This window comes from Leucoraja erinacea, chromosome 28, assembly GCF_028641065.1.
Source record: "Leucoraja erinacea ecotype New England chromosome 28, Leri_hhj_1, whole genome shotgun sequence".
Classification (NCBI taxonomy): Eukaryota; Metazoa; Chordata; class Chondrichthyes; order Rajiformes; family Rajidae; genus Leucoraja; species Leucoraja erinaceus.
This window is the reverse complement of record NC_073404.1, coordinates 19300664-19323897: the sequence shown is the minus strand read 5'-3', so window position 1 is coordinate 19323897 and position 23234 is coordinate 19300664. Positions and strand designations below refer to the sequence as shown.

Here is a 23234-nt window from a genome sequence, read left to right as displayed (position 1 = left end):
TTAAGGTGCAAACCATCCCTCTTGTACAGGACACTTCTGCCCAAGAAGAGATCCCAATTGTCTAGAAAGCTGACTCCCTGCCCCATGCACCAACTCCTTAGCCACACATTCATCTCCCTTATCTTCCTGTTCCTACCCTCACTAGCACAGGATACTGGAAGTAATCCAGAGATCACTACCTTGGAGGTCCTGCTTTTTAGCCTATTACCTAACTCCCTATACTCATTGCAGTACCTTTATCCTCCTTTCCGCCTCCAAACCCTTGAGCCAAAGACTTGAACTTGACCTCAACAAAGACGCTTGAGCTAAAGACTGACACTTGACCTCAATGTAGAACTGCACCTCTGCACAGCCTTGCTCCCAATAAGAGTTTGGTATTCCGACTGCGCTTGCCCAGGTCATAGGTCACTCGAGAAAAACATTCTCGGCAGCTGAGCTGCTGCGTGTATACAGATCTGCGTTTCGTCCGTAGTCAGGGTGGAACTAGATCTCTGGCGCTACAAGCGCTGTTGAATTGCTACTGGAGTTCCATGGGGAACCATATCTCCCTAATAGAGGCAACCACAACTCTTTCGCTCTTTCCAAATTATATGTCTATTTATGAATACTTTTTGCTTAATGTAGAAACAACATTGCCTGGGTGAAGCTGGTGCATTTACAAATTGTTTTCTATTGGCTATCAGCATTTCAAGTTGTTTCCATTTTTCTTTGCTGCGTGGCTAACATAATTTCAAAAACAGAGCTATATTATGTTCCCAAGTGACACTTTGTGGAAAGAGTCTAGAACTGCATGCAACATCATAATCCGTTTATAAATACCGTAACATTTTACCAACTGCAATACTACTGTGATTGAACATCACTAATGTTAACTTTAGAAATAGAAATTGCTATCACAGTGCCAGTTAGGCATTACGTATTTTAGTATGTTAGGTATTAGGTCTGATAGGAAAAATTTGGAATACAAATTTACAAATAATTTAGAATTATAATGCTGAGATTAACCTATTTTTGTATAATATTTTTGAAGCAAATTATTACACTTAAATCAATTAACAATGATTTCAAACAGTAGAACGCACAAGCTACAATTATGAATCCCACTAAAGATTCTAATGTAGCCTTGTAATATGTTTTCTATTATTGCCAATAAATCCAAAATGGCCAAGAAATAAATGGTGGGCCTTGAGTGATATTCATCAGATTGATAAATCCAAACCCAGTTATAAAATGAAACAATCCTATCTTTTGGTCAGTCTGAAGAAGGGTCTCGACCTGAAACGTCACCAATTCCTTCTCTTCAAAGATGCTGTCGCTCCAGCATTTTGTGTCTATCTATTGCTCATCCTTGTTTGCAAGTTGCATCTACAATATTAGCTTCAACCATGGTTACAGGGAAACAAAACTTGTCCCAGTCTTTTTTTTATTGTTTGGTGCCTGAGTGCCACTGACATGGCCAGCATTAATTGCTTTTCCCTAAATTCTCTTGGGATGGTGCTGGTAACTTGCCTTCTTGAACGGAAGTAAGGAAGGCATTTGACATAGCAGGTGAAAATGAATGAACCTGGGATACTGCCCTGAGAAAGTTCTGCAACAATGTCCTAGCATGAATAATTGACCTCCAACATCCACAACCATTTTGTTTTGTGTAAAGTATAACTACATTTGTTGTCTGTATGCACATTTTATTTACTATTACCAGGGCTCCTGTATGGCACACTGTCACATATTGCCTTGATTCTAGGGAAATAATTTTCACCTCACCTCTGGAATTCATCGCTTTGTTTCATGTTTTTGACCAAAATTGTGAGGTCAGGTATGGTCCTGGAACATAGAACTGGACATTGATGAGCAAATTATTATTGAGTGAATACTGCTTTACAGCTCTTCAAATGACACCATCAATCACTTTGATGACAGTTTGTTGATAGACTGTATTATAATCAACTGAATTGGATTTGTTCTGTCCTTTGTGAACACTGGAACAACTTGGTTAGTGGTGCAACTAGTTCCAGAAATCAAGTCTATAACTGGGGCAATGAGTGGCTCGAGAGCCTTTTCTGTATCCAGGACTGTCAGCTATTTGTTGATATAATTTGGAGTGATTTCAATTGGCTGCAGACTGACTTTTGTGAAGGTAGGATTCTTGGGAAGAAGCTAAATTGGATTGGCAATTTGGCATTTTGTACTGAACTTGGGTGCAAAGGCTTAGCTTTGTTTCTAGCATTTTCATGCAAGGCACCACCATCGTGATGGGGTTATGTTTGGAGCCATCTCATAAGGTCATAAGTGATAGAAGTAGAATTGGATCATTTGGCCCATCAAGTCTACTCCGCCATTCAATCATATCTCTCCTTCCTAACCCCCTTCTCCTGCCTTCTCCCCATAACCTCTGACATCTGCACTAATCTAAAATCTATCCATTTCTGCCTTACAAATATCCACTGACTTGGCATTTACAGCCTTCTGAGGCAAAGAATTCCACCCTCTGACGAAAGAAATTTCGCCTCATCTCCTTCCTAAAGAAGGTCCTTTAATTCTGAGGCTATGACCTCTAGCCCTGGACTCTCCCATTAGTGGAAACATCCTCTCCACATCCACTCTATCCAAGCCTTTCACAATTTTGAATGCTTCAATGAGGTCCCCCCTCATTCTTCTAAACTCCAGCATGTACAGGCCCAGTGCCAACAAACACTCATCATATGTTAACCTCCTCATTCTTGGGATCATTCTTGTAAAACTCTTCTGGACCCTCTCCAGAGCCAGCACATCCTTCTTCAGATGTGGTGCCCAATCTGTACTCCTGTTCATTTTCTGCAATCATTCATGATTAGGCGTAGTCAGACTGCAGAACTTTAATCTGATTAATTACTTGCAAAATCATTTTTGGTATGTCTATTGCATACAGTTATTGTTGTTTAGCATGCATGTTATTCCGTTTTGCAGATTAGTTAAGATGCCACCTCATTTTGTTTAGCAAGGGGTTTACCTGCATTTATGATGCGAGTGGTTCCTGTAGATTAATGGTTATTTGTTTATATATTTTTCGGCTTACAGGCAGGAGTTGTCCAGTAAGTATGCCAAAAAATCGCCAAAGTGGGACAGGCCCATAACAAACACCACTGTGGGTTCTTAAAAGGACCACAGGAGGTTCTCTGCAGATGGGCATGTTCATTTTTAAAATGTACCTCGTTCTGGCTAACATCTGACTCAAGTTTGACCTATTTTATCCCGATTGCATTCTCTTTATTTACTACCTTCTCCTGAACTCATTTTACTGTTGCGAATAATTTTTGAGCTGACAGATTATAATTCTTCATGAGGCTGACACAATGACTCGAAGATGGCTGCCAACTGCAGCTGACTGGTAGTGAACCTAATAGAGTCCTATAAACCAATTTTCTAATGTCTAGACAATGATCTCATTGGGGCCATTGTGTCTTTGTTGCACTATGATTGTGCCACTGTTTCTTGGACACAGTTTAAATAATTTTGGAGCTGCTCAAATAATTCTGCTATAAATTTTCCAAAAAATTGTTTTAGTTCTTTACTGTTAAGTGTGTGAATTGCAGCTTTGTCCATTTTTTTAATAATTGATAAAACTATTTGTCTTACCAGGTCATTATTTATGTTTATTTATTCAGAACATATTTTACATAACGATTTTGTAAATTTCAAAGTTCCATACTGCATTGATGTTTTCTATTTTTTGCTGTTTATGGAAAAGATATGCCAGCTCTATGCAATTTTTACAAATTGGGTTATGCAAATAAGAGGTATTAAATAAAAGTTTTCTTTCATTATTTTTCCAGTAAGCAGCAAAGTGTCGCCGACAAGTTCCGAAAGATTGAAGAGCTTCCATACATCCTCAGCTTATCTTCCTGTGAACTACAAACTCTCCAATGTACAGCTAGCCTTTTTCCTAAATAAAGTTAAACCAAATCCTCAATGGAACAGCACCAGCTCGGTGCAACGCCTGGAACATTTTGTTGTATTTCAAACAAAGGAACTTCCAGTGGTGAATGCTACATTAGGACCTTTTTCCATGGATCGGACACTACCAAAAGATGTGCTTCAGCCCACCAGTACAATGGAAGTATTGAACAGATTCACCATGAATTGGAAAGTGAGAGCCTTTATTATCCAACAGAGAATTCCCTTTAACCAGCCACTTGTCCAGGTTTTGTTTTATGTGGCAGGCCGAGATTGGGATGATTTTGATGTTGTGGATAAATTGCCTTGTGTTAGACTTCATGTTTTCCAAGACCTGAGGGATATTAAGAGATCCTGCAGGCTGAGAGGAATCCTAGCCATGTGCCTAGTCCAAGTTGACTTGCCTCTTACCTGGTTTAGTTCTCCTATCTCAGATCTGGGAAGAAAGAAATCCATGGATAATTTGGATATAGTCAGTGAAAATCTTCAAGTTGAACTCTACTATACCATGCATCTTCCAGACGGAAATGGGGAATGCAATGCTGGCAGTGAGGCAGGTTCTCGTAAAGGAAATGGTGTTCGGCAGGGTGGTTCTTACCGGCAGCCTCTGCTGCGTATAGGAAGCATCAATTTGTACAATCCTCCACAAGCTCAGTTAACTCAGGAGCATAGGCTTGATGGCAACATCTTCATTCGCTTACCAGAAGGACCACTCAAACCTGGGGAGATCCTTAGTATTTCTGTTTTTCTCACACCAAATTCGACAGTGGAACAATTCACACTGAGGTAAGGGATTTCATGTTATTTTACTTTAAAAGAAAACTAAATTAATTTGTAAGATTTTGAATCTATATGTTAATCATTGCAAATGTATGTAAATCATTTGGGTTTCCTGAAAATGTCTTAATGGCAAAATGTAAAGATTGCTTTCCTCCAATTTCTAGTCAAATTCTGCAGTGTTATATCCTGTAATTATGTGCCTATTTGTTTTCTGTTACTGTTTGTACTTTCTTCCAGCAATGCCAAATGCATCTTTAATCAACAATCAATGAAGGATGCTAATATATTTTTATGGCATTTTAAAAACCAAATGCATGTCTGAAACTTAAAGCCCTGTTTCCACGGTACGAGTTCATTCCAAGAGCTCTCCCGAGTTTGCCCTGATTCGAACTTGGAAATTTACGATAATGGCCACTCGTCGGTTCTCGGGGCTCTCGTGGACATTTTTCAACATGTTGAAAAATCTTCACGAGTCTTCCCGTGCTTACCTGCCGTTAGCGAGTCTACCCGAGTACCTGCCGTTAGTGTTACGAGCCGCTAAGAGACGTCCCCGAGCTCCGACATACCCGCTACGTTCATTCTCCGTGCTTACCACAAGTTTGATTTTTTTTTTACTCGGGAGAGCTCTTGGAATGAACTCGTACCGTGGGACAGGGCTATAAGTAAAGTTCATTTTTTGAGGATATAATGGATCTGCAACTCACAGAGAGATGTTTCTAAAACATGACATATGTTACCCAATAAAATGAGTGTATCACTTGTGTTTCTCTTGTTAAAAATACTTCTGTCATAAGAAAGATTTTTGATTGATATAAATATAATTATCAATTGTCATAGCAGTCAACATCACATTATAAATAGTATTACACAATAATTAATAAGTGATACACTTTAATGTAAAACTGTTGGATCATGGTAGTAGCCACTACAACTAGATGAAGAGTTTCATACATATCAATAGTAATAGAGTTTAGCTATTTTCTGAAAAAGAGAAAATACTATATATTTACAGATAAAAACAAAATGCTGGAGTAACTCGGTGGGTGAGGCAGCATCTCTGGAGAGAAGGAATGGCCGACGTTTCGGGTCGAGACCCTTCTTCAGTCTGGAGTTACTCCAGCATTTCGTGAATACCTTCAATTTAAACCACCATCTGAAGTTCTTTCATAGAGATACTTTCAGATATCCTGTTTACCACTTTTAGTAAATTGAAACTTTAAATTGTAGAAAGCGCAAAACATTGTTTTTGATTAAAGATTAAAAAAATGGAGGCAGACGCCCAAGAGTATTATGAAGAGCTAGGATTTAGTGTTTTTTTTCACTGCTTTTTTGTAAAACTTTATTTAAAATATTAGCAAACCACTTATTAATAAAGTTCCTCATGGATCACTTGTGGGCCGTTTATAGTTTTAAGAACACTCAGCAAATTTTAATGAATAATAGAAACATAGAAAATAGGTGTAGGAGGAGGCCATTCGGCCCTTCGAGCCAGCACAGCCATTCAGTGTGATCATGGCTGATCGTCCCCTATCAAAAACCCGTGCCTGCCTTCTCCCCGTAACCCTTGACTCCACTAGCCCCTAGAGCTCTATCTAACTCTCTCTTAAATCCATCCAGTGACTTGGCCTCCACTGCCCTCTGTGGCAGAGAATTCCATAAATTCACAACTCTCTGGGTGAAAACGTTTTTTCTCACCCCAGTCTTAAATGACCTCCCCTTTATTCTAAGACTGTGGCCCCTGGTTCTGGACTCGCCCAACATTGGGAACATTTTTCCTGCATCTAGCTTGTCCAGTCCTTTTATAATTTTATATGTTTCTATAAGACACCCCCTCATCCTTCTATACTCCAGTGAATACAAGCCTAGTCTTTTCAATCTTTCCTCATATGACAGTCCCGCCATCCCAGGGATCAATCTCGTGAATCTGCGCTGCACTGCCTCAATCACAAGGATGTCCTTCCTCAAATTAGGAGACCAAAACTGTACATAATACTCCAGATGTGGTCTCACCAGAGCCCTATACAACTGCAGAAGAACCTCTTTACTCCTATACTGAAATCCTCTTGTCATGAAGGCTAACATTCCATTAGCTTTCTTCACTGCCTGCCGTACCAGTAAGCCAACTTTCTGTACAAGGATGCCCAGGTCTCGCTGCACCTCCCCCTTCCTTAACCTAACCCCATTGAGATAATAATCTGCCCCCTTGTTTTTGCCGCCAAAGTGGATAACCTCACATTTATCTACATTATACTGCATCTACCACGAATCTGCCCACTCACTCAACGTGTCCAGGCCACCCTGCAACCTCCTAATATCCTCTTCACAGTTCACACTGCCACCCAGCTTTGTGTCATCCGCAAACTTGCTAGTGTTGCTCCTAATTCCCTCTTCCAAATGATTAATATATATGGTAAACAACTGCGGCCCCAACACCGAGCCTTGCGGTACTCCACTCGCCACTGCCTGCCATTCTAAAAAGGACCTGTTCACTCCTACTCTTTGCTTCCGGTCTGCCAACCAATTTTCTATCCATCTCAACACCCTACCCCCAATACCATGTGCTTTAATTTTAGTCACCAGTCTCCCGTGTGGGACCTTATCAAAGGCTTTCTGAAAGTCTCGATACACTACATCCACTGGCTCCCCGTCATCCATTTTACTTGTCACATTCTCAAAAAATTCCAGAAGATTAGTCAAGCATGATTTCCCTTTCATAAATCCATGTTGACTTGGACTAATCCTTGTACTGCTATCCAAATGCCCCATTATTACCTCTTTAATAATTGACTCCAGCATCTTTCCCACCACCAAAGTCAGGCTAACTGGTCTGTAATTCCACGTTTTCTCTCTCGCTCCTTTCTTGAAAAGTGGGATAACATTAGCTACCCTCCAATCCACAGGAACTGATCCTGAATCTATTGAATATTGGAAAATGATCACCAATGCGTCGACTATTTCTAGAGCCACCTCCCTGAGGACCCTGGGATTCAGACCATCAGGCCCAGGGGATTTATCATCCTTCAGTCCCATTAGCCTACCCAATACAATTTCTCGCCTAATGAAAATTTCTTTCAGTTCCTCAATCCCCTTAGATCCTCTGTCCTCCAGTACATCTGGGAGATTGTTTGTGTCTTCCTTAGTGAAGACAGATCCGAAGTACCTATTCAACTCTTCTGCCATTTCTTTGTTGCCCATAATAATTTCACCCGTCTCTGCCTTGAAGGCAGACATGGGTCTTGCTTCTTTTTCCCTTAACATATCAAAAGAGGCTTTTACTGTCCTTCTTTATATTCCTGGCCAGCTTCCCTTCGTACGTCATCTTTTCAGCCCGTATTGCCCGTTTTGTTTCCTTCTATTAATATTAACTGATTCTCATTGCAGATGCTCCCTGACCAACTGAGTTTTTCCAATTTTATCTTTTTTATAATAAAATATGATACTGAAAATTTGAAATAATAATGGAATATATTGGCATTAATAATGTGATCTTAACAATGAGAGAGTAGTGGAGAAAAAAAAACACATTAGGCCTCTATGTATGTCACTAAAAATGGTGAATTGATACACAAGCCAATCACAAAAATAAATAGATTGTTGTCCTTTAGTTTGACAGTTGGAATTGACAATGTTACAGTGTTGACAGTGTTAGATAAATGTTGTTTTCAGTATTAGTTACTAAACATACATCACTGCATTGGGTTTGGAAAGAATGCAGTGTTTATTAACCAGAATTATATTGTTGCTGTAAGTAGTTACTAAAAGGATGTGAAATATTTTTATGACTTAAGTGGTTAAGTGATGATTTAACAGAAAAATGTATATAATTATATTGTGGACATTTTCTATTTTATCAATGTTAGTTTAGTTGAATTGCTCTTAAGATAATAGCAAGTTAAATCCACACTTTTCATACATGACAGTGGATAAGTAACAATTCTCCTAACTTGTGATATAGAAAATGGGAATGTTCTGAGATGAGTGTACTCATTAGTAGGTCATCAATAAAATTGGTCTCCATTAATCTGATGGAAAAAAAATGTTCATTTGAGATTAATTAAATTATGAAACTGTTCATCGGATAGGCAGAGTCTCAAGCCTTTTAACAGAAATAATGCTCGAAAATCTTTTAGTTTAAACATATGCATGTTGAACTTGTGTACAAACTCAGATGTGATTATGGTTGATAATTCTCAACTCAGTGCCATTTCAACATTCCATTTGGTGCCATTGCATCTTGTCATGAAGCTTACGAGATTACACTGCTTTGATCTTCATAAAGTAGATTGACAGTAAAAGTAATTGCAAATGTTATTGCGATTAAACAAATTTATTACACATATTAAATGTACTAACTTCTAACAGTTCCATGCTAATTATTTTTCTCATAAGCCACTAGTACAAATGATTTCCTGGCAACACATGTTATACTCGTTATATTGTCTCCTCCAGTTGTTTATTTATTTTCAAGGTCAATTTTTTTTTCAGTACATACATGTTTTGTTATCAGAATTGACATTTATGTTTTTTTAATTCTGTAAACAGAGCATTTTGTGTGCTGTAGTTACAAAAAGCAGGATATTTCCAATGTCAATTATTTGAGGGTAGGTGCCTAGAAATTTGTTCATGTATCACCTTTTATCAGTACAATGTAGTTTAACTTCAAAACATATTTTGTGTACATTGCATAGTTCTAGAAATTTGATCTGGCATTTCAATTTGCAATGTAGACATGAAGTTGGGTTGTATGCTTTAGAAAGGTAATGAAATGGCCACTCTCAGAGAACTGTGTTTTCATTGAATCCCATTCAAAGCAACGACACTGCAGGCGCATTGCTATTTGGAATAATTAAATGGCTAATACGAGGTAACAGTGATTTTAGATGAGGTTTTCTGCCATGTCTGTTCATTTCACTGCACTTTATTGTGCATGTGATGAATAAATCTGATTGATTGATGTCTGTTTATTATCGCTTAATCATGAGCACTTTTGAGTTGATTCTGCTGGATTTGCTGCATGAGCTAAAGTTGCGTTAGGCAAAAAAACAGTAAATCTAGAGATTAGTATTTATCAGTCAGTGATGATCTCCTTTGGACAGAGGCCATGTCACCCTGGACAGCTGTATCCATAGAGATCAAGCTCCTCTATTGTTGTAAACATTCAGAACATTCTAACCTTCCATATAATTCTTGGTTTTGTCAGTGGTTGTTTTTTTTCATTATTAAGATATGGATCCTCAAAATGAAATTCTCATGTTTGCACCATGTTGGGGTATTGTCCAAGCAAGAGTGAATACTTTAACATTGTTTGCGGTTTCCGAAACCTGACCATCATGGACGCTTAACCTTTGTCTGAAGCTGTCCAGCGGACGAGGAAGAGAACAAAATTGAAGGGGAGAAGCAAGCGATATAAGTGATAGAGGATATTTGCAGGTAGTAGATTTATCTCAAGTGCTACATGGCACAGTGTTAAGGAAGTCATTGCTTCCCTCAGTCCAACAACCTCAGTCTGAGTGGGCTTGCATGGACTGTGGACTTCCCTTAGTTTAGATGGAGTGTTTCATGTGAAGTCCAGGGCTATAATTACCTGACTGCCAAAGTTTCCCATGAACAATGCCATGTAATATTTCTGTTTGCAAGACTCTTTTATTCGTAAGCTGACCAATTTGCCTATTTTATATGTGGAATAAGGAGACATGGCATTCCCTCCAGCTGGTGTTATAGAGGTGTACACCACTAAAGCAGGACCTTCAGCCCACCATGTCTATACCCATTTATATTAATACCATTTGCCCGCATTAGGAATGCATCCTTCTATGCCTTGCCTGTTTAAATGTAAATATAAATGGTTCCTAAATGTAGTAATTGTCTGATACCTTCCAGATATCAAGCACTTAACTACCTCTTTAAATCTCCTACCTCTCACATTAATGCTATGCTCCCTTGTCTTTGGTATCCACTTAGTATAGAAGAATACCTTTATATCAATTGTCACAGACAATCATGCAACGGTGAAAGCAGCAGGTATCCTATTTTCTGAGACACAACTTTCATCATTGTTCAACTTCTATCAAGGAGAAGTTATACTTCACTCTCGTTAGACCATATTTGGACTGCGCAGTTGCAGCATGGGATAAATATTTCTTCCATCGAATGTGTCCAAAGACAGGCTGCTCGATTTACAAATACCACCAAACTTCTGAATTCACTAGGGTGGAACCCTCTCCAAGACAGTTGTAAAGCTCACCATTTGACCTGTTTTTACAAAATGTTAAATGGTCAGCTCGACATAGATTACCAAACTCAAACCTATTAGGAGCAGACAAGAGCATTTAATCCAATTTGAGATACCAGCTACCAAGACACAATTAAAGCAAGGAATAGTCTTTACCCTACCATAGTTACTCAACCAGACGCAACTAAATTTAAAGTAGCTTTTCTTCTCCAAGAATCCTTTTTTTGCTTAAGTCCACCCTCTGCCACCTCCAGTTTAAATTCCATTTGGAATATTTTGGAGGACCAAGAACCAAGTAGAAGCCTTCTAGAGAATGCATTTGGGATCATCAAGATAGTTCCAGTCTTTGTACCCTTCTCAGTGCCTTGCAATATTCTGCAGACAAAGTTAGATACTTTATGCTACCTTCTGCTACCTTCACAACCCTGCCATCAGAGGGCTTGGCCTAAGTTTGACTCAGCATAAGGTGAAGGAGGAGGAAGTGAAGGAGATTGTCAAAGAGAGAAGGCATTGCAGTTGATCACTAATGTCGATAGATGGTAGGTTCTTTCTGTAAGGGAGATTTTTACTGTACAGAGATTCTGTTGAGGATTCCACTCGGTGGGCTCAGCACTCTGACATGGAGGTGTTAAATGGGATATTAATAGGTTGATTTGGAGTTCACTTGTTAAATTCCAATGCTAGGGAATTACTATACAATTAGCTTTTTCCAAGGAGCTCACCCCAGTTGCCATTGGGACAAGTTTCTCTCCCTGTACTTTGGCTTTGCCTATCATGATTTTAAACACCTTTATTATCTTTGGAGACACAAGACTGTCCTGTGCACGGCTGCCCAGCCAGCAGCTGTCTGTCTCTTCATCTTTTTATTTTTTATTTCAGTTAAGTGTTTTGTTTGGAGGTCTAGACTTTTTTATGTGGGGGGTGGGTGGGGGAGACGGAGGGGGAAACTACCTTTCAGGGTACCTACCTGGTCGGAGAGGCAGCTTTTCTCCGGGCTGCAGCTTCGACCCATCCTAGCGGCCTACCAGCGGGCCTGGAGCGGCATTTATGTCGGGGACCGCCCAGAACCTCGGCTTCGGCGGCGGCACAGCGCTGGAGCGCTATCGCAGAGCGGGCGATGCCTTGCCCGGGTCACCACGCTGGAGCTCCGGTGAGCTGAGACCGCCGGGTAAAACATCGCGGAGCTGCGGGACTGTGGAGCGACCAGCTGCGGGCGGTGGCGCTGACTTTACAATGGGAGCCTGGGATCTCTAGATGAGATCGCCAGTTGTGGAACTCCAACCGGCGCGGCCTTTTTGGCTTCGGAAGCCGCGGCCTCCAGTACGGAAGCGGCCATTCCAGGGTTCCCAAGCCGCTGAGAGGACTCTCCTAACGCCGGAGCAACATCACCTGGCGAGAACGCCTGGAACATCGGGCCTCCGTAGAGGCAACTGTGGAGGCCTCAATGGGCCCGACTATGGGTGGACTGGGGTTGGGGACTGGATTTTGTGCCTTCCCTCATAATGGGAACCATTGTTCGGGGATATCCCCCGTCTCTCGTCTGCGCTTATTAATATTAGCTGGCGGTAACGGAGCTTTATATGTGCGGCAAAAGCGGCAAGAAACTCGGCACTTCACTACAGCTAGGCGGCGGCAGCATGTGAGCAGCAGCGCGGATACCTTTGATACCTTTGAGGCTGTGGCTGGGGCGGGGAATCCTGGCGCCAGCAGTGGAGACCTGACCCCGGAAAAAGGCTCAGTGGCGGCCAACCAAAATTCGGATTTTCTGATATAAGTTACAACTCAGCTGCCCTTGAGCGGCGGCGGCCTGCAGCAGCAGCTTTTCCGCAGCAGCAGCACGGTGATCTCTATTTGCACCGAAGTTTATTCCGGCTTTTTTGATATTAATAGACCTGACTCGTGCCCGAGTGGGTGTGGTGGAGGTATTGTAGCGGAGATCTTTATTGGCCTCTGAGTATTCGCATACCCAGCGAAACAAAAAAAAGTTTGAACCAGTGTCCCTCAGCGCAGATGAAGAAAATAAATAGAAAAGAAAATAGAAACTTTAAGATCATGAACCTTCCACACTCAGTAAACATGTCAACAGCCGTTGAACTCACTGTGGTGGATGTTACATTGGCTCTGATTGTGTGTTTTGGTCATTTTTTTAATTATACTATGACTGCAGGGAAACAAATTCCATTTAACAGAAAGGTCTGAGCCAATAAAAGAATCTGAGGAGCATCTAATCTAATCTTTGCAACTGTGGAGGCCTCAGTGGGCCGACTATCCCTGGGGGGGAGGACTGGATTTTGTCATGCCCTCATAATGGGAAGGGTGGGGGGATTTCTTTATGTTAAATGGCTCTTATTGTTATACTGTATTCTTCTTGTATGTGCTGCAAAGGCAAGAAAACATTTCACTTCACTACACCTAGGTGTATGTGAATGTGACCAATAAAATACCTTTGATACCTTTGAGACTGCTGATACTGGGAATCCTAAGCCAAAAAGAAACTGCTGGAAAAACTCAGTGGGTCCAACCTAAAATTCTGATTTTCTTATATAAGTTACAACTCATTCTGCCCTTGATTATTTTTCCCTGTGGAGCTTTTCCGTATATTAAGCACGGTGATCTCTAGTTGCTGGGTTTATTCCAACTTTTTGATATTAATAATTGACGTGCAGAGTGGGTAACTTTATCTGCAGTGGAGATTATGATTTAATAGAGTCCTATGTAAGACATCATAGAAACTGTTTATAGCTCAAGCAGAGAACACCTCCCTCTTCCTCTGGTAGATAACTCCATCTGGACTTTACGCTGGTAGTGCTCCACTTCATCCTATTTGTCTTGTTTGTGTTGCACTTCAACATGCAACGCTTGTCTGTCAGGCTCTGGGTTTCTTTGTTGATCTTAGTACTGAAGCACCCACTGTCTGCAGTCAATGGCTTGGAGGAGGCAATCACTGTTGAAGAGCACTCTGTAGACTTTGAAATATGTTTACTGTAATAAGTTTGTAATTGATCAGTCAATGACTTCAGCAGTGAGGACTTCAAATAACTAGAAATGAAATAGTGTGATTTATGCTTAGTCTTGAGTGAAGGTCCAAAAATGTCATGTATTGCATCCAAAATCTCCAATTTGAGATGATAACAGTAACGTCATTTGGTGTGTGTTTGACACTGAAATAACAACAAGTGTGTCCAATTTCCACGTAGATGTAATTGCTGAAGCGATCTACGCTCGATTAAATTGATAGCATTTTTTTAATGTGTATATTAATCAATCTAGTGTCTCGGCATATGTTTGCTAGAATTTGCGTATGTGAAGTCCCAATTTTGACTTATTTAAAATACAAGATGAGTGACTAGATCTGGGCAGTGAGGTAAAGCAAGTAGGAAGAATTATTTTCTCCTTATTGATCTGATTTATTGTCTGAAATGAAACAGTTTTACATTTAATTTTCAAACAGGGATTGGATCCACACTTAAGAATAGAAATCGCTGTGGGAACCATTAGGTAGCTTTTTCTCAAAGCTAACTTAACCGTGATGAACCAAATATCTTTAGTGTTTTTAATCTAGACTAATCACAGTTTTTCTCTAAATGCAGTGGTGTTAATGTGACCATAGCCTTACATTCTTTAGTCGTAATGTGTTGTTTTTAAACTGCTGCATTGCTAATTCAAATGTAATTATACCTCGTACATTATCATAGATTGCAATCTGAAACAAGACTGATCTGTGTGCATTATTCACATTGGAACTTTTTATTTTTATAGCTGTTAACTGTTTAGTTTAAAAAAAAAGTTTTTTTTTCTTTTGTACCTGGTTAGTAGATTTTAAATCAGATCATTTTTTATTATATTTACTTTGTAACAGTTGTTGCAAAGGAAACTGTAATTAATAAGTTCAAATAAAGTTATTTAATAATATGTTCTACATTTGCAAAGCTGTCACACAGATATAAGAAAGAACAACTTGTTTTTCCGGAAGGTCATTAGCAAACAGTTTACTTAACAGGGCTCTCACTTAACCTTTTTTCGCTGTTGCCAGCCGGGCAACCTAAGCAGCTTTTTAGGTTGCCGAATGACAGTTTAGGTGGTCATTTAAGACGGCTTGCATGACGCGTGCGTAGTTGTTACCAGTCGGAATTATGCTCAATGAAGCATTCACATATTATTTCTGCTTCAAATAAAGTCACAAACTAAACATATTCACCAATCAAGACATGAGATATACCACAATGACATGCAGCAAAATTATAATACAACTCTTTTTACACGTTGCAATGAATGCAATTTCTATTATTTCTTTCCACTTCCAAACAAAAATGTGGTTGGATTATTCAGCGTATGATCAACCTGTGTCAATAAATCCTGGACCATGGTAACATATATGCTTAACCATGCACACTACAGATTGATGCAAGTATATTTTCTGTGAAGGACCGAAAATTATCATGACATGGACATAGCATGGGTCTTTTCCTCTTGAATCTTCAATCATCAATCTCTGTTCTGCCCAGTCACAGCAAGGTAAGTTGATAAAGAATTAAATCAATCTGTTTGACAACTTTGAAAGTCGACACAGTAACAACATCAAGAGGGGAAATATAGATACATAATATATCCCTTCTGCTCTAGGATTTTGTAATTTAAAAGAAATAAAGAGAATGGAAGTGTACTTTGATTTTCTTTTTCTTGTAACATACTTGTTACTGTATTATTATTATTATTATTATTATTACCTGACCAGACCTTTACCAAACCTTTGAATGTACATAGTACCTCTTTTACTCTCTGCCCACTAAGAAGATGAGTCATGTAAATAGGTGACTATATTGAATCAGTCATGGAACTTGGCAAGTGAGATTGCCCAGAAGGCCAATAAAAATATCTGAAGTGGGGTTTTTTTTTTTTGGGGGGGGGGGGGGGATGATGGGATATCAACTGTAAATGAACAGAAACATTATAATTGTGAGAACTTGTCTAACTTTTCTGCTTGATATTTAAACCATCTCCTGAAAAGCAAAGTAAAGACAGAGCTATTCAAATACATCTAAAAGTCACTTTAATTGTCACCTGAGTCGCTCTCGAGCAGAGCATCATCCTCATCAGAATTGTTACTGTCAGGGTGAGGTCCCGAGGCAGATGCTGCAGCTGGGTCTTCTCCCGTGTCAGGCCTCCTTGCCCTCATCCCTCCTGTATGCCACAAGCTGATGGCTGGCTGGGGATCAAAGTCCTTGATGTCACTGGCATGCAGCATGATGAGGAGCTGGTCCTGTCGTCCTGGAGGGAACTTCTGATGGTGGTCTTCAGCTGCTTCAGCCTCGCTCAGCCTCAGCTGAACTTGCCGGTATGGTAAAGACGAGGTCAAGGAGAGTGCAGATGTTGGGTAACTCTTCTGGTGTGGGATTGCAGGAACACCATGCTGTATCACAACAACCCTTTCAGCAACATGGCTGTTACTTGGCACTACACTGGAGCATTAGGGGGAGCTTCAATGCCCAAATTTCGGGGTGGGTTTCTGATGAAAAAATGGGGGAAGGACTGATAAGCGAGAGACAGACACAGACAGAAAGAGCAGAGACAGAGATAGACAGAGATGGAGACAGAGACAGAGAGAAACAGAGACAGATAGAAAGAAAGAGACAGGTACATGGATAGGACAGGTTTGGAGGGATATGGACCAAACGCGGGCAGTGGCTTTGCAGTTGCTGCGGGGTGAGGGATTTAAGGGATCCCACTTGGGCGTCATTTTCGGCGACAGCCTGAAAAGAGGTTGTCTGGTCGTGGTCGGGTCATGGCGCGTTGTCTCCCTGTCGCCCCAGGATTTTGGAATGTTCAAAATCCAGGGGAGACATTTGGGTGGCTCATGTCATGCGCCCTGTCACACGTATGCTGTCCTGCGGGTGATGACCGGTTAGGGTTAGGGTTGGGGCGAGGGACCACAGATGAGCAGTAAAATATTCTTCCTTCAATGCATGGATGTTAAAGATTAATATATCAAAATTAATAGAATAAAATCAATTGTGCAAATGAAAAGATGTCTGAATCGTTCAGTTGTATTTTATGTAGGTCCGCTTCCAGATCCAAATCACCATCTCTAACTTTTCACAGTCCGCTTCCCTCTCCCCTCCACCTCCCTCTTCCCCCCCCTTCTGCCCCCATCCCTCTTTCTCCACTCCCCCCGTTCCCCTTCTTCCCTTCCCCACCCCTCTTCTTCCTCCCTGCTCCACTCTTCTCTCCCTTCTCCACTCCCCCCTTCCATTCCATTATCGCCCTCTCCCTCCTTTCTCCCATTTTCCATTTTCCAATCCCCCCCCCACTTTCCCCGAGGCCCCCCACTTGTGGACCCAGACTGTGACAGCTAGATCCCACTAATAGTACTGCACAAAGTCCACTCCACATCATCTGTTTTAGTAACATTGACTATGGGATAAATGCTGACTTTGGGAACAACACCCCCCCCCCCCCCCCCCCCCCCCCCCCCCCCCCCCCCCCTTGCCTTGCTTCAAAATGGGTGGTGGGTATTTAGACTCAGCGGCCGGGGCAGGTGGGTGGCATTGACAACATTGCCTCTACCCAGTTGAGAGACCATTGGAAGAGAGATCTGCCTCTGTGACAACTCGTGACCAACAGTTTAGTTCCCATACAGATACTGGGGGTTCGTGTCCAACCCCTGGCGCCCCTGTGTCACATTTAGTTCAGAGATACAGTGCCCTTCAGCCCACCGAGTCTGCACCGACCAGCGATCCCCCGCACACCATCCCACACACACTAGGGACAATTTATAAATACCAAGCCTATCAACCTAGAGTTAAGGTTAGGGTTACCTCCTGCACTCCAAAGGTTTGTATAAATTGTCCCTAGCGTGTGTGGGATAGTGTGCGGGGTATCGCTGGTCGCAGGCTGGGACCACAAATGGCCCCCATTGGGGAAAGTGGGTGGGTGGGGGGGGGTTGGAGAAGGGCAGGAGAGGGGGGAACTGGGGGGGAGTGGAGAAGGGGAAGAAGAGTGGAGCGGGGATAAGGGAGGGAGAGGGGAGAAGGGAAGAAGCGGCTCAGGCGCTCGACACCGCTGCAAATTGCTCTGCTGTTGTTCCCTTAAAGGGCCTATCCCACTTTGCGATTTTTTTCGTCGACTGCGGAACGTCAGTGATTGACGCCCTTAAGACCGTCACTGGCGCTCCGCAGTCACCGAAAAAATTGCAAAGTGGGACAGGCCCTTTAAGGGAAAAACAGCAACAGAAAAATTTGCAACATTGTCGAGCGCCAATCTGCTGCCTGAGCCGCTGGTTAACAAACAAACAGCAACTCCACAGGGCAAGGCAGGGAACAAGGATAAGGCAGGAGCTCTCTTGAGAAAAGCCGGCACAGTTTGCATCAGGCTGTCCGCTGTCCACATTTGCCAAGCTTTCCTTCGCTTGGCAAGCCGGGCAAAATGACACGGCTTTTAGGTTGCCTGGCAGGACTTTAGGTGGCCATTGGCAACCGGGCAACCGTTAATTTCGAGCCCTGCTTAGTTATTTTTCAAATTGCTTGGCTGTATCGCATTTGCGCAATTTAGGTAGAGAAGAAGAATCTGCACTGGATTCAAATTAGAGTGAAATTATTTTTGTGACCACTGCACAGCATTCATTTACAGTTACAGTTATGTGCAATGTGATTAAACACATCCTATTAATTTAGCAATTTAGAGTTAAATGTAATTTATAGTTAAATGTAATTTGATTACACAGTCCTATTAATTTAGCACTTTATGATGTAAATATTTTTAAATGAAATAAAAATATTTTGCCCTCTCATTGTTGCAGTACATCTCAGGTTTCACATGCCAAAGACAAAAGGGTGAAATTAAATTAATTTAGAGCTCACGTTACTGACAACCCATTCCATTTTGAGCAATTAAAATTACAACTAGTTCCTCATTGCAGGTTCAACATCCCTAACACTTGGCAAACCTTCATGCTATGATAATTCTGATTCTGTTGCTGTGTAGATGCCATAAATAACTTCAGTGATAGTTGTACTTTTGTTTGAATGACCAACAAACCCGTTCTTACCCGGGATTGACATTAGGAGAGTATAAAGGGAAGCCAAGTGTAGTGTCTATCTTCTTGACCCCAATAACAAAGATTAAGAACTTGTGTTAATTGTTTGCTTCGACATTGGATCCACGTTGTACTACCTTTATTTGGTGAGATTGCCCTAATAATAATACAATTACAGAGGACAATAGACGGTTGAGTTTATTTAAAAATTGACCTCACAGCTGGAAGACGTCCTTGTCTTTTGCCGAGAAGAGGAACATCAATTAGTAGGCAGCACATTATCTACCGTATATTGACAGGTGAATCGGCTAGACAGTTTTATCACAATGCTGGCTTCTGCCAGGCTGGTAGGGTTTTTGTCTCAAAATTTAAAATGTGATTTCAGGATTGTGCCATTTTCCTTATGAAGTCTGTAGTGACTGTGGCATATTCATTCAGGTCCGTTGCCGAGTCCCTGAACATTGCCCAGTCTACAGACTCCAAACAGCCCTGGAGTTGTTTCCTCGGCCCCTCCCCGACCAGCTCTGTACAGTCCTCACCTCTGGGGTGCGTTCTTCAATTGCTGCCTGTAGGCAGGAAGAAGCAGCACCGCAGTATGGTCAGATTTACCAAAGTGAGGGCGAGGGATAGAGCGTTGGGCATCCTTGATGGTTGTGTACCAGTGGTCGAGGGTGTTTGGTCCTCTGGTGCTGCAGGAGACATGTTGGTGGAAGTTAGTGAACGATTTCTTACGGTTGGCTTTGTTGAAATCCCCGGCTATGGTGATAAATGCCTCGGGGTAAGCCGTCTGGTGCTTGTTGACCACAGCATGCAGCTCCCCCAGTGCCAGATGGACATCTGCCTGGGGAGGGATGTAGACCGCGGTCAGGATGATGGAGGTGAATTCCCTCGGTAGGTAGAAAGAACGGCACATCTAGGTGTTCCAGGTGTGGGGAGCAGGCGTTGGATAGGACTGCAACATCTGAGCACCACGCAGAGTTGACCATGAGGCAGACGCCCCTCCTCTCCCTTTCCCAGATGTACGGTCCATGCGATGGATGGAAAAACGGTCAGGCTGGACCGCTGAGTCTGGGAAGCTGGGGGTGAGCCATGCCTCTGTGAAACAGAACACAGAGCATTCCCTCAGCTCCCTTAAGAGCAGCGTGTCCCCCCCCCCCCCCCCCCCCCCCCCATGTTTTAAAAGCGATTTACTATGCCCCAAGCCATCTGTCCCCGCGGCCGGGGTGGGGATGAATCACCTGGTGTGGGTGTCAGGGTCCGGGGGTCGGGGGGGGGGGGGGGGGGGGAAACAAGGGGGGGGAAGAGAGAGGGAGGAGGAGAGGAGGAGAGAGAGAGAGGGAGAGAGAGAGAGAGAGAGAGAGAGGAGAGAGGAGAGAGAGGAGGGAGAGGGAGAGAGAGGAGAGAGATAGAGAGAGAGAGGAGGGAGAGAGAGACAGAGAGAGAGGGGGGGAGAGAGAGAGAGAGAAAGAGAGGAGAGAGAGAGAGGCAGGGGGAGAGAGAGAGGAGAGAGAGAGAGAGAAGAGAGGGGGGGGGGGAGAGAGAGAGAGAGGGAGAGAGGGGGGGAGAGAGAGGGGGGGGGAGACAGGAGTGTGGGGGTCATTTTGCCACACAAGCCGTAGGTGACTGGGCAATCTGAACCCAAGAACCGAGTTGTAAGCGGCCGAAGGTGCACATCCCTTGGGACAGCCCCCACTCTCCCACGGTCCCCACGGCTGTGGGTCGGGTGGAGCAGAGGTGTGGGACAAAGTTCATCCCTCCACAGTGATGTGATGGACATGGGGGTCTGGACCTATCGCTGCCAAGTCCCGACCCCCCCCCCCCCCCCCCCCCCCCCCCGGCAATGTCATTTCTTTGACATTTCTGTTGAGCGCCATTCGAACCATTGGCTTGTAGGCGACGCCGCCTTTCGGGTAGATGGCATTTCAGCAGAGCGGCCATTCGGTGAGTTTGCTTTTACGCGACGGAGCCTTTCAGTTAGTTGGCTTTTAGGCGTCCCACCCTCTCGGTTAGTTGACGTTTTGGCTTTGTTTCCATACGGTTATTTGGCTTCCACATCTTTGCTTCCACTTATCATCCGTCGGCGCCACGTCCGGGTACCACTCGTGGCATCAAGTAGGTCGGGGTGTTTTTCTAGCATGATGAAAAATGTCCACGAGTAAAAAAGGTTGTGAATTAGGTCGTGAAAGTGTGACAGGCCCTTAAAGATACATCAAAGCGATATAAATAACGTGACTGGGTGAGATCATGGCTGATGCATTATACTGTAGACAAATGTGAAATAAACACTTTGGTGCACAAAATAATATTTTGTGAATCATTGGAATTCTCTATCTCACGTAGCTGTGGAGGATTAGTTCTGTGGAGGATTTAAGATCATAAAAAAAAAAGACCAACAGATTTTTGGATATTAGGAAAGCAAGAGAGAGAGAGCAAGAGAAAGGAGAGCAAGATATTGAGATGGCGCTAGATAAACATGTTGAGGTAGATCAGCCATGAGCTTAATGAATGGTGTAGCAGGCTCAAATAGCCAAATGACCTATTCTTTTGATAATCTAAGAAATCTCTCTGAATGCCCTTTGCCTTTCCCCATATCCCCAGATTCACTTAACATTCAATGGTTGAGTTTTTCATGATCTTTGTGTCTTCAGTCACCTGAAGAGTACTGATTACCTTTCTGGATTTTACTGGTTAGATTTACTGGATTGCCATTGAGATATCTGTGAACTGTCATATTTTTGTTATCTGAAGCCAGTTTGATTTGTCTGACTTTATAAGCAGAGGTCGTAAATACCATTTTCCTGCTTTTAAAATAACAAGTTATCCAGAATGGAAACCCTTGGGCTGAATGGTTTCCCTGACAACAGTGACAACCAAAATTGCTTTAGATCTCATGTGACTCGACTGTGGTTAAGAACTGTTTTCACTGTTTGCTTGTATCCGAGAGGGAAGCGTACAGTGCCCTCCGTAATGTTTGGGACATACACCCATCATTTTTTCATTTCCCTCTGTACTCCACAATTTTAGATTTGTAATAGAAAAAAATCACATTTGGTTCAGTGTTGATCACATTGTCAGATTTGATTAAAGGCCATTTATATACATTTTGGTTTCACCAATGTGGAAATTACAGCTGGGTTTATACATAGTCCCCCATTTCAGGGCACCATAATGTTTGGGACATATGGCTTCACAGGCGTTTGTAAAGGTGTGTTAAATTGCCTCCTTAATGCAGGTATAAGACAGCTCTCAGCACCTAGTTTTTCCTTCAGTCTTTCTATCACCTTTGGAAACATTTATTGCTGTTTATCAACATGAGGACCAATGAAAGTCAAAACCATTATGAGACTTGGAAACAAGAATAAAACTGTTAGAGACATCGGCCAAACCGCAGGCTTACAAAAATCAACTGTTTAGAACATCATTAAGAAGAAAGAGAGCATTGGTGAGCTTACTAATCGCAATGAAACTGGCACATCACAGCTGATAACAGAAGAATTCCCTCTATAATAAAGAAGAAAACCCAAACAACTGTCCAACAGATCAGGAGCACTCTTCAGGAGACAGATGTGGATTTGTCAATGATCACTGTCTGCAGAAGACTTCATGAACAGAAATACAGAGGCTACACTGCAAGATGCAAACCATTGTTTAGCTGCAAAGATAGGATGGCCGGGTTATAGTTTGCCAAGGAGTACTTAAAAGAGCAGGCATAGTTCTGGAAAAAGGTCTTGTGGACAGATGAGATGAAGATTAACTTATATCAGAGTGATGGCAAGAACAAAGCATGGAGGAGAGAAGGAACTACCCAAGATCCAAAGCATTCCATCTCATCGGTGAAACAATGATGGTGGGGGTGTAATGGCCTGGGCATGTATGGCTGCTGAAGTTACTGGCTCACTTATCTTCATTGATGATACAACTGCTGATGGTAGTAGCATAATGAATTCTGAAGTGTATAGACTCATCCTATCTGCTCAAGTTCAAACAAATGCCTCAAAACTCATTGGCCGGCGGTTCATTTTACAGCAAGACAATGATCCTAAACATACTGCTAAAGCAACAAAAGAGTTTATCAAAGCTAAAAAATAGTCAATTTGTCAATCACCCGATCTGAACCTAATTGAGGATGCCTTTTATATGTTGAAGAGAAAACTGAAGGGGACTAGCCCCCAAAACAAGCATACGCTAAATATAGATGGCTGCAATACAGGCCTGGCAGAGCACCACCAGAGGAGACACCCAGCAACTGGTGATGTC

At 42.3% G+C, this 23234-nt stretch overlaps 1 protein-coding gene across 2 annotated transcripts in view; it reads left to right on the top strand.

Annotated features, from left to right (window-relative positions):
• Positions 1-23234, top strand: part of tmem132e (transmembrane protein 132E) — a 151634-nt gene that overhangs the window by 23783 nt on the left and 104617 nt on the right. For both annotated transcript variants that reach the window (XM_055657955.1, XM_055657954.1), the window contains exon 2: positions 3813-4719. In XM_055657955.1, the coding sequence (XP_055513930.1) occupies positions 3813-4719 (907 nt within the window). The remainder of the gene's footprint in view (positions 1-3812; positions 4720-23234) is intronic.